At 38.0% G+C, this 15,490-nt stretch overlaps 1 protein-coding gene across 1 annotated transcript; it reads right to left on the minus strand.

Moving 5' to 3' along the window:
• Positions 1-3,339: 3,339 nt before the first annotated feature.
• On the minus strand, positions 3,340-13,536 carry LOC139967623 (E3 ubiquitin-protein ligase RMND5A-like). Its single transcript, XM_071971589.1, has 9 exons — positions 13,072-13,536; positions 11,909-12,054; positions 11,202-11,339; positions 10,301-10,401; positions 9,617-9,783; positions 8,480-8,645; positions 7,641-7,737; positions 6,584-6,738; positions 3,340-5,522 (listed from the first exon to the last, which is right to left on the minus strand). Exons 1-9 carry the CDS (start codon positions 13,241-13,243, stop codon positions 5,459-5,461), a joined length of 1,206 nt encoding a protein of 401 aa, XP_071827690.1. The 5' UTR covers positions 13,244-13,536; the 3' UTR covers positions 3,340-5,458.
• Positions 13,537-15,490: the final 1,954 nt, after the last annotated feature.

The raw sequence follows: 15,490 nt of genomic DNA on the forward strand, positions 1-15,490 counted from the left end.
TTATAAAAAAAGGGAATCGGTCTCCATAGAAACCTATCAAACCTAACCCCTTAAACACTGATCCATCCTACCGACTGTAACCACGACTTCAAGTTTCCTTAATATTTGGTTCGTATCCCGTAACGTTAACAATTCCCGAACGTGTCCTTATTAAATTGACCAAACCCATAGAAGTATCCCCGTCCGTTATATTGAAGTATAATATTTAATCAATGTTGGTCGAAATAACCAGCAAGGTTGGGCGAAATGACCATGCTGGTCGGGCGAAATGACCAACAAGGTTGGGCGAAATGGTAAGGTTGGTCGAAATGGCAGTTGGGCGAAATGGTTGTTGGGCGAAGTGACCCGCCTCCATGTATAGCATATACATACAAATGTACCTCAGAATGCAATATTTTCACGTCTACACTTCAGACCCCCCCCCCCCCCCACCACCCATCGTGGGAGTCGTCTCCTACGATCCCAGAGCCACATCCGATCCTTTTAATAACCCTGATGGATCCGCCAACGATGCATTGGAGGCGATCCCAAAGATTTCATTGCTGGGTTACTTTCCATGCATACACAAGCATGCATGATACACACATTTAAATGCAATTATAGCATTCCGGAAAATGTCTAAACTTTCGACTTATATTCTTAATTATTTCAAATGGAACTTGACCTAATCAAAATAATGACTTGTATATACATCGTTATGAGATTAGGCAATATCGATTCGAAAAACATTGAAACAAATTCATCAAAAATAACTTAAATTGCTAACTAGAATAAATAGGTTCACCTTCAGATATTCTTATAGAGGTAAATATCTTCATTGTTTCACTAATATAATCCTTGAAACGTGCGGATAAAAGCTGTCTAAAGCAATTAGTGCCTTCGTCGGCGCCGCGACAATATTAATGACGTAATTATCCCAACAGTCTGTCGTTATGTGTTGCTTAACAACTGCACTTATTCAGTAATACTAACAATTTATTTATCCCTCTTAAAGATAATAATTGGTGGTAAACAACAACAGACTGCGGCTTTTTTTGTTATTAAATTCTTACAATTTATGTTTTATTTTTCTATGGACGTTGAGTATTAGGGCCTATAGCTAATGATAAACAGAAGCTTTGGAAAACCTTTCAACTCCTATTAAGATTGTCACGTAGGATTACTGTTACCTTATATCATAGAGGTCTGTTTTTACCTCCATGCATATCCCTCTAATCAGGAGGACGTCCTTGATTCGTTAAGATTTGCTTCCGGTTAACAAAGGAATTTAACGGTATATAACGAATTGCACTCTATTACAGAATCGAGGGAATAACTATATAAGCTCCGCCCAAAACCGATGTTTGGCATTTTCTACTCAGTCAGGTGCGCTTTTTCAATTGGTCGGCTAAAAAAAAAAGACTAATAATAGGCTCCGCCCTAAAATTGCTGTTTTCTGCTCAGTTATACTTAAAGTAGCTGCGCTTTTGAATGGTGCTCTATGGGTTTCATAGAACACTAATAAACGCAATTGTATATAACTCTATATAAGCCAAATGTGCGGTTAAAAAAGCGTAACCATGTTTTCGAAAGAATTTACAATTTGCAAACCTTTAATAAATTATGCAGAAGACCCTATATATAACACTAAGCCATATATAACAAATAATATTCTACTGTACCGAGTTTCAAGCCAATTGGAACGACTTCCTAATGCTAATACCACTCTATACTGTCTTCCATATCATGCTTTAAAGCACTCGTACTAGCAGTATGAACAGTTCCAAAATCTTCATCTACTCATATACTGCTCGTACTGTCAGTACGAGTGCTTTGAAGCGGGACGGGAAAGTGCAGTACGGTAAAACCTGTTTCAACGGGGTGGACTTTTATAACACTCAAAGCATGACCTGTTTATCGCACTGCTTTTTGTACTAACTTTTAGTATTATTTTCAGTATATTGTTCTCAGTTTATAATACATAAGCCGTTTAGATATATAGGCGCTATGCATGAATATTAATGAGGTCAAAGTTTATTATCTGATAAGCACTTACTGTATCTATGCTGTACTTTAATTGTTTTATCCAAGTACATATGTATAACGCTACCCAGACATACACTTTTAGAGATATCTGGTTAAGAAGTTTATGTTCACTGTTTAATATTCATGATATGCACATTTAAAACAACACGGTTGATTGTAGGATTTGCTGTGTGACAAACCTACATATGTCGAGGATGAAAATCATGGAACATTTGGTTCTTGTTTGTTTAAAACCCATTTCTTGCAATTTGATGAATATTAATGACATTAAGATGGAAATGTCATGATTATGTGCTAATTTTGTACCAATATCACCATACCAGTATGAACCAACTTTTATGTAAAACCATGCACATTCATTAATATTTATGGATGGGAACAAAAAACAATTATCTACTCATCTACCTACTAAGTATTAATTTATTCAACTTTTGGTTGATGAGATATCATGTTTACAAACTGTTTTTGACAATTTCCCACAAGCCCCACCCATCTTGAATATTAATGAGGGAAAAATTGTTATTGCAAAAAAACTTGTATATGTAGTTACATCACTATACCAAGTATAAACTAAAATCAGACACACAGTTGCAAACATAGTGACATTTTAAAAATTTTATGGTAAGCCCTTGACCACACATTGATATTCATGAAATGGGAACCAAAAACGGCACATTGACTCATCATCAGTCATCTACCTACCAAGTATGAAATTGATTCAACTTGTGTTTCTTTGTTGAGATATAGTGTTTACAAGCTGCTTTCGACAACTTCCCATTAGGCCCCATCCACTCATGATTATTAATGAAGTCAACTTTTTGTTGCAAAGAACATGTACTTACTATGTAGTTACATCACCAAACCCAATATGAACTAAATCGGCCATACGGTTGAAAAGATATTAACATTTTCAGAATTCTACGTTAAGCCCCGCCCACTCTTTAATATGCAAGATTTCCTTCTAGAGATACTGTGCTTACAAGCTAGGGCGTCTCATACACACCCACACACGCACCCATACGCCAAATTGACTGCATAGGTTCTGATGGATGCCAAAGCATCGGAACCCCCCCCCAAAAAAAAATTGCAAGTTTTTTTGAAGTCTCGATCAGATGAGTAATCAGCCTTCGTTGTGGGAGGGGTAAAGCTAACTTTTTGTCCCCATTTTAAGAGTCAGAGAATTTTAAGCAGGGTGGGGGGGGGGGCAAAATTATTTGTCTGACGTCCGTTCTGGAGAGGTCTAAGGGAGGGGTATTCTCTCGACATAGGTTCCTTTTGCCTTCAGCGAGGAATCAAAAAGTAAAAACATCGAACTAAAAGTTGACAAACTTTATTTGACTTCCTTGATACTTGATATTACATTGCAAACTGGACCAAATCTCCAGCCCCCAGATACCCTCAGTTGCAGATCAGGGGAATGTTGATATGCAACCTCACTTCAACAACCTTGTGTTAAGACCTAATCATGGACCTAATTAATTGTTTAAATTAAGCCTCTTAAATCCAGCTTCATTAAAGCACCATATGATATCACACCTTTTCATTTTTTTTCTAGGGGTAGGCGCCCACCCCCCTTACGACAGTCGACTTCAACGACCCCAGAGCCAGATTCCCTGTTTTATTAATCATGGGTCTGCCTTTACCCCTTCCATAGTGGTCCATTCCTCTTCCTACTTCAGTGAGGGAAATAAATTCCCACAAACCTTTGAAATCCTGTGAACATCACTGTAAGATCAACTTCAGGTCAACTACAGGTTATCAAACCCTTGATTAAAAGGAACATGCAATTGTAACTTGAATGATCCTTCTCATAACTCCTACTACAATATAGTACGTCATAAAATTGTGACTGAACCCCACCTCTTGGACTCTTTTGCAATTATATTCAACTGGTTTCACTTGTTAAATTCACCTTTTTCATAAAGTTTATATAATTAGTAAACCAACAGATGCTTAAACCTTGACAAGAGTCTGTTCATTGGCTAACTGTATGCATGTCAGACATTTACAATTTAGTATCCAAGCCAGGCCTAGCCAAATTTGCATATTAGATTCAAGTTTATTGAACTATTAACCCAACATACAGGTATGCAGAACATGGAGAGAGTCAGTTATAGCCTATTAAACATGACGCTTGACCATAACGTATCCAGGCCTAGACTAATTAGCATATCAGACTATGGAAAAACATCGCTACAATCTTGCAGTGGTTACACTGGTCACCTGAGAGTCTGCAAGTCTTGAGAAGAAACAGAAATTTGTCAAATGGTTGGTATAGGAACATTGCAAAAGTAAAGAAAATTAACAAAAAATGTGTGGACTGACTGACCAAATATCCAGGACTAAAAAATCTGCTTGGATGTTTGACCCCATTTGTAGAGGCTTTATAGGTGCTACTCTTTCTCCTCAAATTACAGTGGTTTTACACATTTGATTTCATTCAACATTTCAACAACTTGACATTTCCAAGGAACGCCAACTTATCTATATGGTTAGTTCAGTATAAACTAAGTGCTAAAACTCAACGCTGATTCAACAAAGAACTGTTTTCTTTGACTGATCAGTCATTTCTCTAGTACTTTGTACACAAAATTTGATCTGCAAGCAATAAACAAAATCTCAGTCATTACCATACAAGGCATCCCAAAATGATCCATAATAGATACAGTATTTACTTTCCTCAATTTACATTTTGTCACTGTGTTTTATCTCCATTTCCCCCACCCCCCCCCCCCCAGTTTGGCATCTGGCCAGTGTCTCTACTCAGATGATTACTAAAATGTCACCATTTATAAGATTCCCTATTTGCCACCAGACAGGCCATGACTTCCTTCCATACTCTCCACGATTTTCCTAATTTTGCTCTCAAAATATCCAAGAAGAGCCTATATATATTATTTACATATTATCATAATGATGATAATGATACACGTTTTGGTTATTTCTAGTTGCACTCAGTTTTAACTTCGTCATACACAGCTTCTCCAAGGCAGCAATATTTTTAGCTGTTCCATCATCAACAGTGCCACTGAACTGCTCCACCCGACCTTTCCTAATTTTTCTTTGGCTTACATAGGACATCTTCCGCTTGTTAACTCACCAGAGGCGGTCACAAACTTCTGTTCAACTCCAGAACCTCAACAGATCTTTCTCTTTTGATCCATGATCTTCCTATGAGCCAGTTTTGTTTCCCCGCTGGTGGAGGAGGAGACCACCACTTTGGGAACCCGATGAACTTTACCGAGGACGGATAAACCAGCCCGACTTGGGCCAGAGGAAATACTTCGCAGGCCTTTTTAAGGTATAGAACATTGCCATAGTAACATCTTCATCCAGATTGGATGAACACGTCCATCTTGTTTTTATCAAGGTTGCCCACCATCTTCATCTAGAGAAGAAACAGATTTCCATCTCCTTTCTGAAAGCTGCCTTCTTACATGTAGAGTTGCTTGGCTTCATCTGGTGAGGATTCCACAGGGCACAGAGGACATTTGATCCTAAAAAATTAAAAATTTCGCAAAGTCAATTTAAATGTTAGACTGCCAGGGGATTTAACATTTATGATGGAAGAGACATAATTTCCCTGCCACTTTACAACAACCCATCACAGACTTGTCAATTTGTGTTTTTATTGTAACCAAAAGAACCAAGGCATAAGTATAGGAAATAACTGTCTTCAAAGCCAACAACTTTTCAGACCAAACGATTCCAGGCAGTTGAAAAAATGGGGAATGCTTCCAATTAAACATTTTAAATTTATTTCAGCTGAAAAACATACAAAACATTTGAGATTGTAGAGTTTATACATTGTCAGCCAATAACAGTCCCAAATGTCAATATAAAATTGGAGCTAGCAGCAACATCATGATATCATGGCTCAAAGTCTCAAAGTGTCTTTGTAGTAAAGTGACTTTGCCCAGAAGCAGAGTTTGCAATCTGTTGATGTTATGCAACCCTACTCATGATGTCGAAACAAAATAAGAACTCTGCAGAAAAGAAAGTTATTTCTTTCTTAACCATATTTGATAAGGAGAGCTAATTTTGGAATCCAATCCAGTTAATTAATTTCTATTTCATAAGGACAGCTAATTTTGGAATCCAATCCAGTTAATTAAATGTAATTCTATTGTGCACTATACCAGTTTGCCCTTGGAGATATCCTTAAATTTTTAGCTAGGACTACTTTTTTGCGTTTTAATATCATCGAGGGAAAGTAATGTAGAAGCTAACCTGGGATTCAAAGGTTGAATGCATGTTAGTGAAGAGTGCTTTAGTGCACATATTAAAAATGCCATCTCAAGGAACAACTGCATGTGTTGTACTTCCTCCATTAATTTAAAAACGAACCACTTTATCTTCTTTGCAATGCACCTTTTTACATTATATCTTTATGCAATCATCCGTTCAAAGGGAAATTGAGCTGTTGTTATATGCATGAGCACTAAACACAACTCAATTTGGCATTATGTACTTTTACCTTTTTTTACACTCTAAATTTGACTGCTGGACAGCCACACCTACAATGACTTTGAATTTAGGAGAGTTTGTCTATACTTACTTGTTTCCATTCACCAACTTATTAAGGGATTCCCTTGAAATTGCATGACCACAAGAGAGTCTCATGGGTGGATTTCCCTGTGTTGTCTGCTGCCTCAGTATAGGACAAGCAAATATAGAATGGTACAGAGAGCTAGCACCAATATCAATTTCAATCTGGAGAGTGAAAAAAAAAAGTGAAAAAATATACAAAAATGAGACCAGAATTTGACATCACATATATGTAAGTGAAATTTCGGAGTGATTTTTGGTTCTCTTAGTACTAGCAATGGCAAAACAAACACTTACAGGGAAAAGGAACCCATTTCTTGCCTCCAACTTGGCTAAAGCAGACCGACATTATAGATGAGACAACCACGAAAGTAAACGACACATTCATATCAGATTTAATCTCTCCTAAGTTACATTGTGGATTTGCAATCTAAGTATTGCTGGTACAAGTCATGGGCAAGTCACGTAGTCTAATTTGCCTCTCGTCATGCAGAATCGTAAATGGGGACCTGTGCGGTGACTTGTCAGTTTGCTTGAGGCTGTACCCTATTGTAAGTGCCCCAGGGGACATACAGATGTGGTGTACAGTAGTGCCTCGGCAGCAATTGTTTGAACTGTGCACACCAGGGTATGTGGGTGTGACAAGTTACCAATGACCAGGGGTTAAATGTTGTAAAGTGATGCGACAAGGCTTTACCTTGAGACAAGACTGTAAACCTTTGACTTTTAACTATATTTTAAATCTCAGGCAATGTTAACAGTGTGTGAGTCTGAATGATGGACCTCATTTGCATATAAGGTCTGGGACACATTTCTCTTGTTTACTTTCTAAATGTGGGGATGATACAACCTAGAGTGTGGTGTTTGCACCATCTCCAACAGTATTCATTTTTGATGAAAAAGAGCAAAGAAAATTGATGGCTAGAATGGAATTCTAACCAGTGACCTCTGGGGTCAGTTTTTGATTACACAAGATTTCATTTTAAATAAAATGGATATGGTAAGATTACCAGTAATGACATCAAACCAAATAAGTATTTGTCAACAAAATGAAAAATATTTCTCACTGGCAATTCCTCTTTTGCACTCCACATCACAGAGCTGGACTGCATAACCTGCATAATATTCAGGAGGGACGGCAAGGACTTGCAACCAGCGGTGAGACTGTTCCCAAGTTAAAAGAGGAAGGAAACACAACCGAGGATGAATGATAAAAAGGGTCTGCATCATTTACATTGAAAAAAAGAGACACAACCAACAGCAGCTGATTGTGTTAGAAACATGATGTCTGTCCCCACCCTACCCCCCACCCCCACCCTCAAAAGAACTTTTGAATAGCAAGCAATAGTCTAAATTTGTTGCAATAATGTTAAAACATGTGTTTAATATCCTTGTGATGTTAGTGCTCTCAGAGTGCAATTTATAATTTTGCCAAACAGACTCAAAATCTGCATTGACAAAACAACTCTCATTTCCCATGTTATTTAAGAGATTATATTTAAATATATTTACATATTTCGCACACACAGCTTCATTACCACAGCATACCACACAGTGGCAGATACAGCATTTCTCAGAAGAGGAGACACTGGGTGACGAGTATTGGGGTACTGAAATTAATACCTAACACAATGGTGCATAAGAAAAACACCATAAGATGTATTCATACTCTTGCATGAAGCATGCTAAAATTTTCCACTGTAGGGCTTAGCTTGGGCAAAATTACCTTAGCACCGAATTTACAGTGCCAACAAATGTTCAAAAAAGTGGGGTCCAATTACCCATTCCTGGAGCTACTCTTCCATCTACTTTCTTGTCATATTGTTAATACACAATTGATGACAGGGTTAGTTATTATTCTTTCTTTCCTTTCTTCTGTTCTTAAAGTTTGAGAAAGATATTTTACCTTACAGCAAGAGGGCTCTCTACTGAAAGACCTAACAGGGTACAGGCATCTTGAACGAAGACGTCACAGATCTCGATGAGATTGATCGGCTCTAGTAGATGTTCGTAGGGCGATCCCTTTAAGCCTTGGTTCAGGAATAGTAAACTGCCCATCAGGATCTGAAACTCTATACACAGAACATATACCTCTTAGTCTCACGGTATGTCAACAATTGATGGGTAAGCAAATATCATTCCATCTAATTTTATTCCTTACTTTCCTCTTGTAACAATGGGGGGGAGGAATTCTGTACCCATTTTACCCCTGCTCGTAATATATGCTGTTCCTGTATGGTATCATTTGTTTTAACATGTTAAGGATAAAAATAAAGTACAAAGTTTTCTCAAATACTGTGCCAAATTTACTGCCATGACAACCATAAGACTTTTAAATAAAGTAAATGAAGCTGCATGAAATGATAACATCAGCATTGCAAAGAATATTTATAATTGTAGGAGCTATCTTTATTCTAAGCTATCAGCTTTTTGCAATAACACATGTACAAGTACCATGTAAGACATCTTGTAATATCACCTAGTATAAGAACACTTCTTATAAAAAAAAATGTAGAGCCTTTGTAATAATATTTCGGCTCTTTCGACCCTTGCTTATTGTTTTCTTTAGTTTCTGTTTATCACCTTTTTTTTCTGACTATCACATCACTTTCTTAAATTTTTATTTTAATTCTAAATTTTTGGTAAATTGTTTGAAATTGATACTGGCATAAATTGAAAAATATTTCATGATAATTGAAGCTTGATAACTTTTGCCATCTAAATCTTGAATAAATCAAGTGAGAAAAATCTAAGCAGCATTCTGTAAAGTCATGAACGGCAAATATCCTCCTATATATCTATTTTCCCACAACATCTGTTAAGTTTCACTCCTCCTTGAAAAGGTGTTACTCTTTTTCGATGTTACAATAGCATGATGACGGTCAATCTAATATAAACTCAGGTCAAGTTCTGTGAATGACAGTTCCTTCTGAGGATTACATCTTCAACTAACTATTATATTTAAGAAGACAAAGGCACTTTCAGCTGTTTTGTCCTCTGATAATGTCTCTCACTCTACCCTCCTCCTCCCGCTACTGCTTACCTTTGGGATGTTGGTTTGCAAATGGAGCCAGGCGTCTTGCATAGAGAAGAATTTCTTGCTGTTGTCTAGAGCCTTGCTGAATTAACTCTATAAACTGTAACCTATGTAATTTGAACTCCAAAGAGCTGTTCTGCTGTCTGAGCATGTCACGTCGAGCCTCTGCCCATCTTGAGTTGGAACAAAAAATAAAGCAAAATATAGAAATGAAAATGAAAATCAGTTTATAGAATATTTAAAAAAAACAACTCATAAATGACTTTAGATCAGTTTGAAAAAAAAAACCACTGATAAGTATTAATATTGTTTATTCAAACTACTTTTTCGAGAAATTGTGAATCAAGCTGTTAAATGAAGTCAAAATGACGTACTAGAAAAATCGATGCAGAGGACGGTTCTTTCTAGTTCTATGAAAGTGTCTTTCTTTAGAATGGAAGAGTTGAAGGATTAAAGACCCAGTGAAACCACAAAAGTGATGCAATTTATGATTAGTTGTTACGTCTTCCAAGCCAGTTGCATCTTTTAAAGTGAATGTCTTTTACAAACTAGACTGGAGTAGGATTACAAACTGAGACTTTTTTTTCTTCTTACTTTTAAAATTCCCACTGCTGATTTTCAACCATTATCTTATAATCTTTTATAACCACAAATGTTCATGCTGGAAAAGACAAAGCAACAGCCACATACTTTAACGCAGGCCGAAGGTTTTGTTCCTTCAGGGCAGCTAGTATCCTGTGTATTTCAATGAATGGCTCTTGGACAGACTCTGGTATATCTAGATCAGCCTCCTGTGAGCGAAGGAAACAAATTTGTAAACTGTTTGTCATAAGTTGTGCTTCATCCTCCACAAAATCATTGGTCAACATATATTCTTTAGTCTTTCTCCTTTATTAAAGTTAAACCATTGAGGAGGGGGGGGGGGGAGAGGCTCTGAATCCAAACAACGTATCTCTGAATCAAGGTAACATGATCAGATGGAAACGCTCACAACCGTGCAAACATGACAGATGAACTTGCAAGAAGAAGTGCTGGGGGTGTAAAGTTTGATTAAACATGGAAAGTTTCAAAAGATCTCTTCTTAAACAGCTGGGAACAAAATTCCATACCATACCAGTGATTAACTCACTGCACTGTTATCGTCAAGTTTTGCGTTAACTAGATAGGACCGATATGACAGAGGGCCTTGATTTTGGGCGTGGCTGAAAAGCACCACTGAGACAGATATGTTTAATTCAAAGCTCTGACCTGTTGGCTTCCTATGTCGGCTTCTAGTCTGATATGATGCGATAGACGTGGGTATTAACAACCAGTAACAGATATTTTATATCTTAATCCTCCTATTATAATAGGATCATAATTTGTTAACATACTTTCATTAGTCCCTGCCTGCTATAAGGATTTGCCTTCTTGTTTTTTGTTCACATATTTCAAACATTGGAAGAGGTCAAAGAACATGACTTTTTGTGTCAATGAAGATTTATGCTCCACATGTGTACATGTACCTGAATTCAGAATCAGCTTGCAGGTTTAAATTTGAAATAAAACTCTTTATTGGCAAAGAAAAAATTGAAATTCCTCTTTGGCTTACCCTAGCAATGCTGTCTGCAATGTCCAGCATTCCTTGCCGTAAAAAGTGCTCATTGATAACCTTATTCAGAAGAGCCATACGTTTTGTGTTCTCAAAAGTTGGCTCTTTACTCAAGTTGAGGAGTTTATCTGAAAAGTTCTGGAATGAAATTCAGATGGAAAGACATGTAGATATTGTTAATCGTCATATGTAAAGGATGGTTAAGATTTAGGAGAATAATTCTAGCACAAGTCAGACTTTTCCACATCATATCTAACACTTGAGAGAACTGTCATCCCGCATAGCTAACAATTTAAAACCTGTTTCCTAGAAGGCCAAGCATTACCTTCCATAGGTAGTCTACCATTCAGCACAGATGCAAATGGTTTTGTAGCATCTTAAAGTACCAATTTCAATGTTCAAATGAGGTCAATACAATTTGAAACCTTTGCACTTTAAAGGGTAAAAAAATCAGAGGTTTCCATTGTATCTCCCTGACATATTATTAACCATATTAATTTAATTATTCAAAAATGGTAAATTATTGTTGTATTCCCCACAGGACAAATCATCCTGACGACAAACTAAAGGCATACTTGCTTTTGACACGTTGGGAACTGGTATCTGACCAATCATTACAGTAATTTGACAGTCCAATTGGACATTTACCATTCATGTAGCAATCGATATATTCGAATTGCTATCAGCAATTCAGGAATAGAACTCACCTTGTCAATGGTTTTCCCAACTTTTGACACACTGCTGTGGATATCTTTGTGGTTTCCTCCCCAGGTCAAAGCCATTTCTCGAGATCTTTTAAGTGTATCTCTGAAAATGCTACTGTGGAATTGGTTGACTTCACTTCCAGGCGGACCTGAGTGTTGAAGTTAAAGACATTTCTTTGTCAGACAAAATCCCACTGTACAGTATTTAGACACTGTTGCTTATTGTTTGTTAAAAGATTCTACTTCAGGAAGGAGTTTAATCTATAGCAGTATAGTTATATGTTCTTAACCATGTAAAGTATGACTACAGTTCTAGAAAGCATAGACTTACTTTTTATTCCACCAAATACTGTATCTGGATTATGGCATTAACTCCAGAGAAAACAAATTATAACAAATGCAAAGCTTATTACAATAACTTTGTACTTTGTAGAACACAAATTTTCTGTATTATAGAAATAAATGTTTAATTATTTGCCAATAACTAAATGGTTAAATAGATACAACTAAAGTGGTCAAGTACATCAGCCTACATCTTGAGATTCATGGGCTTCTAAGTTCTAGCTGAGATTCCCTAACTGGAAGGACATATACATGTTACTGTTCGGCATATATGCCTAACAGTAACATATATGCCTAACAGTAACACTTACAGAAATAAATATTAAACTGCAAATACAGAACATATTCTTTTCTGAGGAAATGTGGCTACTAGACGTTGAATTTGAAGTTAAGCAAGTCTTGGGATACTCATGACATTGCAACTTTTTAAAATGTTCACCAGTAAGCAACTTTTAGTAGTTTCACAGTTTGCAGTCTCTAAAAATTCTTACCTTAAATTAATCAAGCAGTATTTTTGTTTAGGTTATGTCTAGCCTACCTGCTTTTAAGAATTCAGGATATGGTTTTGGACCTTTTGGCAAAGGCTTGTTTTCGTGGTAACGATCTGCACATTTCTTCCCAATTCCGTGTGACTTTGACCGTACAACTACTCAAGTCAAGGCTTACGTGTTTCGCTGAACTAGGCCTAGTCCTTTTTTCAATCTGTAGGGCCCAGTGCAGAGTCTCCCTTCTAGTTCTAGGCGTAACCTAATATTGTGTTTCGTTACTGCTTTAAAAAGAAGAAACTAAAGTTAAATCAGTTAATCATACTACAATAGGTTTACCCGAAGATAACAAGTCTTCCTTCATTGTCTCCATATTTTCAAGGAGCTCATCGATATTCTTATTTATGTGCTGTCTGGCCGACGAGAATTTATTCAAGACTTTGTCAACGTCCCTCTCAACGTTCTGACATGCTTCCATCTTCCTATAAAACCAAAGTTCTTGCCCTTGCATCGGCGCTGATGTAAATAGATTGGTTCTTCAAAGCTTGGTAATATTAACTGGAAGTATCATTGGGCTGCTTCCTGATGATTTGGATGTATTTAAACCTTCTTGGCTGTGTAGCATAGGACGACGACACAGTGTAACGTTAAAGACTAAGTTACGACACTTCAAAAACAACAACTTCACAATCACAAAGGCTATCCTACTACGCTGACTCGCATTTTGTATTGATAATAAACAATTTGTATATATGTCACTGTGTTCTACGCCTAACTCACATTGCATCATCGTTATATGCGATTGATGCAAAGTATTATACAGTACGTGTTTGTTATGCGTCGATCACTGTTTTGGTCGTATGCTTTATTTGCAAGGAACGCGGATGATGCATTTAAACAAACCAAAAACGTGGTTGCGAAATCGCTCCTTCATATCTATGTATGGTGTTGGACTGGAATAGCTTTCACAGACGATGCATGTGCCCTTGTTGCATGGGCGTCAATTCAGGCGGGGGGGGGGGGCGGGAGGACACGCTCCCCCCACATTTCGATGGGTGGGGAAACAATATCAAATGTCCCCCCCCCCCCCACACATTTGGAAAGAGAGTAATGTCGCGTCTCTATTTGGTTAGGACTTACACATCTCAGGATTCATATCATCGAATATCACTCAATGTTGCTGAATGGAGAATTCCACCCAGATCTCGTGAGTCGGTACCCTGAGCTCTCCGACAATCTTAAGCTTAGTCTGCCTTTTTTTCGAGGCCAGTTCCAGTTGTTGTCGGTTGAAGGGTATAGACAAATATTCAAGTTGATGAATCCAGCGGTACGGGCTATGTTTGGTTAAGTCGAAGCTCTCTTGTGGTTGCTCCTCGTCTCCTCCGCTAGTTCGACGGAAGCCGAGAGATCTTTTAGTGCCTTGAGGCGTTTGAAGACATGGCTACGGAGCACCATGACTCAACAGAGGCTGAACCATGTGATGGTGTGCTATATTCACCGCGAACGTCTAGCCCAGTTGAAGCCTGAGGAGTTAGCAGAGAAGTTCGTTGGTTCCTCGGATTACAGACGCCGCATCTTCAGCGATTCCAGTAGAAAACTAGTGCGCTCCGTCAATATCATAAGAGACAGCACTTCATAGCTAGAGCCAAAGCTTGTACATAGTGTTGTTTAGTTGTAGATGGTGTTTCAAAGACGGTGTCCGTTCCCTAATATTGGGGAAATGAAATAGGGAGCATATTCCGTGGCAGCGCATCCCATGTTACCTTACTCACATGCATGGGACCTATTCTAAGTCTGACGATAAAATGTTTTCACAGATTGTTAGTTGTCATGGGTTCGAACAATTGAAGAGTATTCAATATCCTAAAACATAGAGCAAAATGGGGCTGGGGTTCTAGTTCGCCGCATCATGTGTCAACTTGCACTGGGTTCTAATGTTCATGTCAATTGGAATCACTAATAAAAGAAATAATCCACCAAAAATGAAGCTCGCATGAAGTTCATTGCAGATTTCCTGAGTGACGAATTTGTAATTTTCACCCGACATCACGCAACTAGGTGGCTGCTATCCAGCCTGGCAAGTGCCATCTCCAGCGATCTGGCATTTATTGAAATCTGAAATTTTCTTGGTACACTGCACGCCAACTGATGGTGGTGCTCCGCTTAGATAGTACTTACGGCCGGAATACTCGAATCGATTACGCCCCCCCCCCCCACGTTTCAAGTCGGATTGACGGCCCTGCCTTTTTGAAGCCATATCAGAGGCGTTTCCAGGATTTTCTAACCCGGGGGGGGGGGGGGGGGCGCGAATTACTATCTAAGCGGAGCGCCACCATCGGTTGGCGCGCAGCGTACAAGAAAATTTCTGGTTTTGATACCCCCAGATTACCGGAAATGGCACTTCTCGGGCTTGAAAATGACCAACCAGATGCACACTTTTGCCTGAGAACCAAGTATTTCCCAATATTATGTTTTTCCATCCATAACCTTTTTTGAAGATAGTCACCAGTCACACATCATGTTCGACCTCATCGCATGTCCGGTGGATCATTGCTTTTGTAGGTGCTTCTACGTCGCCGCCCACAATACCCGACAGCCCCACTTTTGAAGGTTTTAAGACCATTATTTGTTCAGAATTTGAAAATTCACATTTCTCGTGAATAAACTCACTTCAAAACATAACCATAATGTTGCAAACAATTCCATCTATGGACAACCAATATAGTAAAACCTCCTTGAACCCCAAACAGATAGCGTT

This window comes from Apostichopus japonicus, chromosome 5, assembly GCF_037975245.1.
Source record: "Apostichopus japonicus isolate 1M-3 chromosome 5, ASM3797524v1, whole genome shotgun sequence".
In the NCBI taxonomy this organism is placed as follows: Eukaryota; Metazoa; Echinodermata; class Holothuroidea; order Aspidochirotida; family Stichopodidae; genus Apostichopus; species Apostichopus japonicus.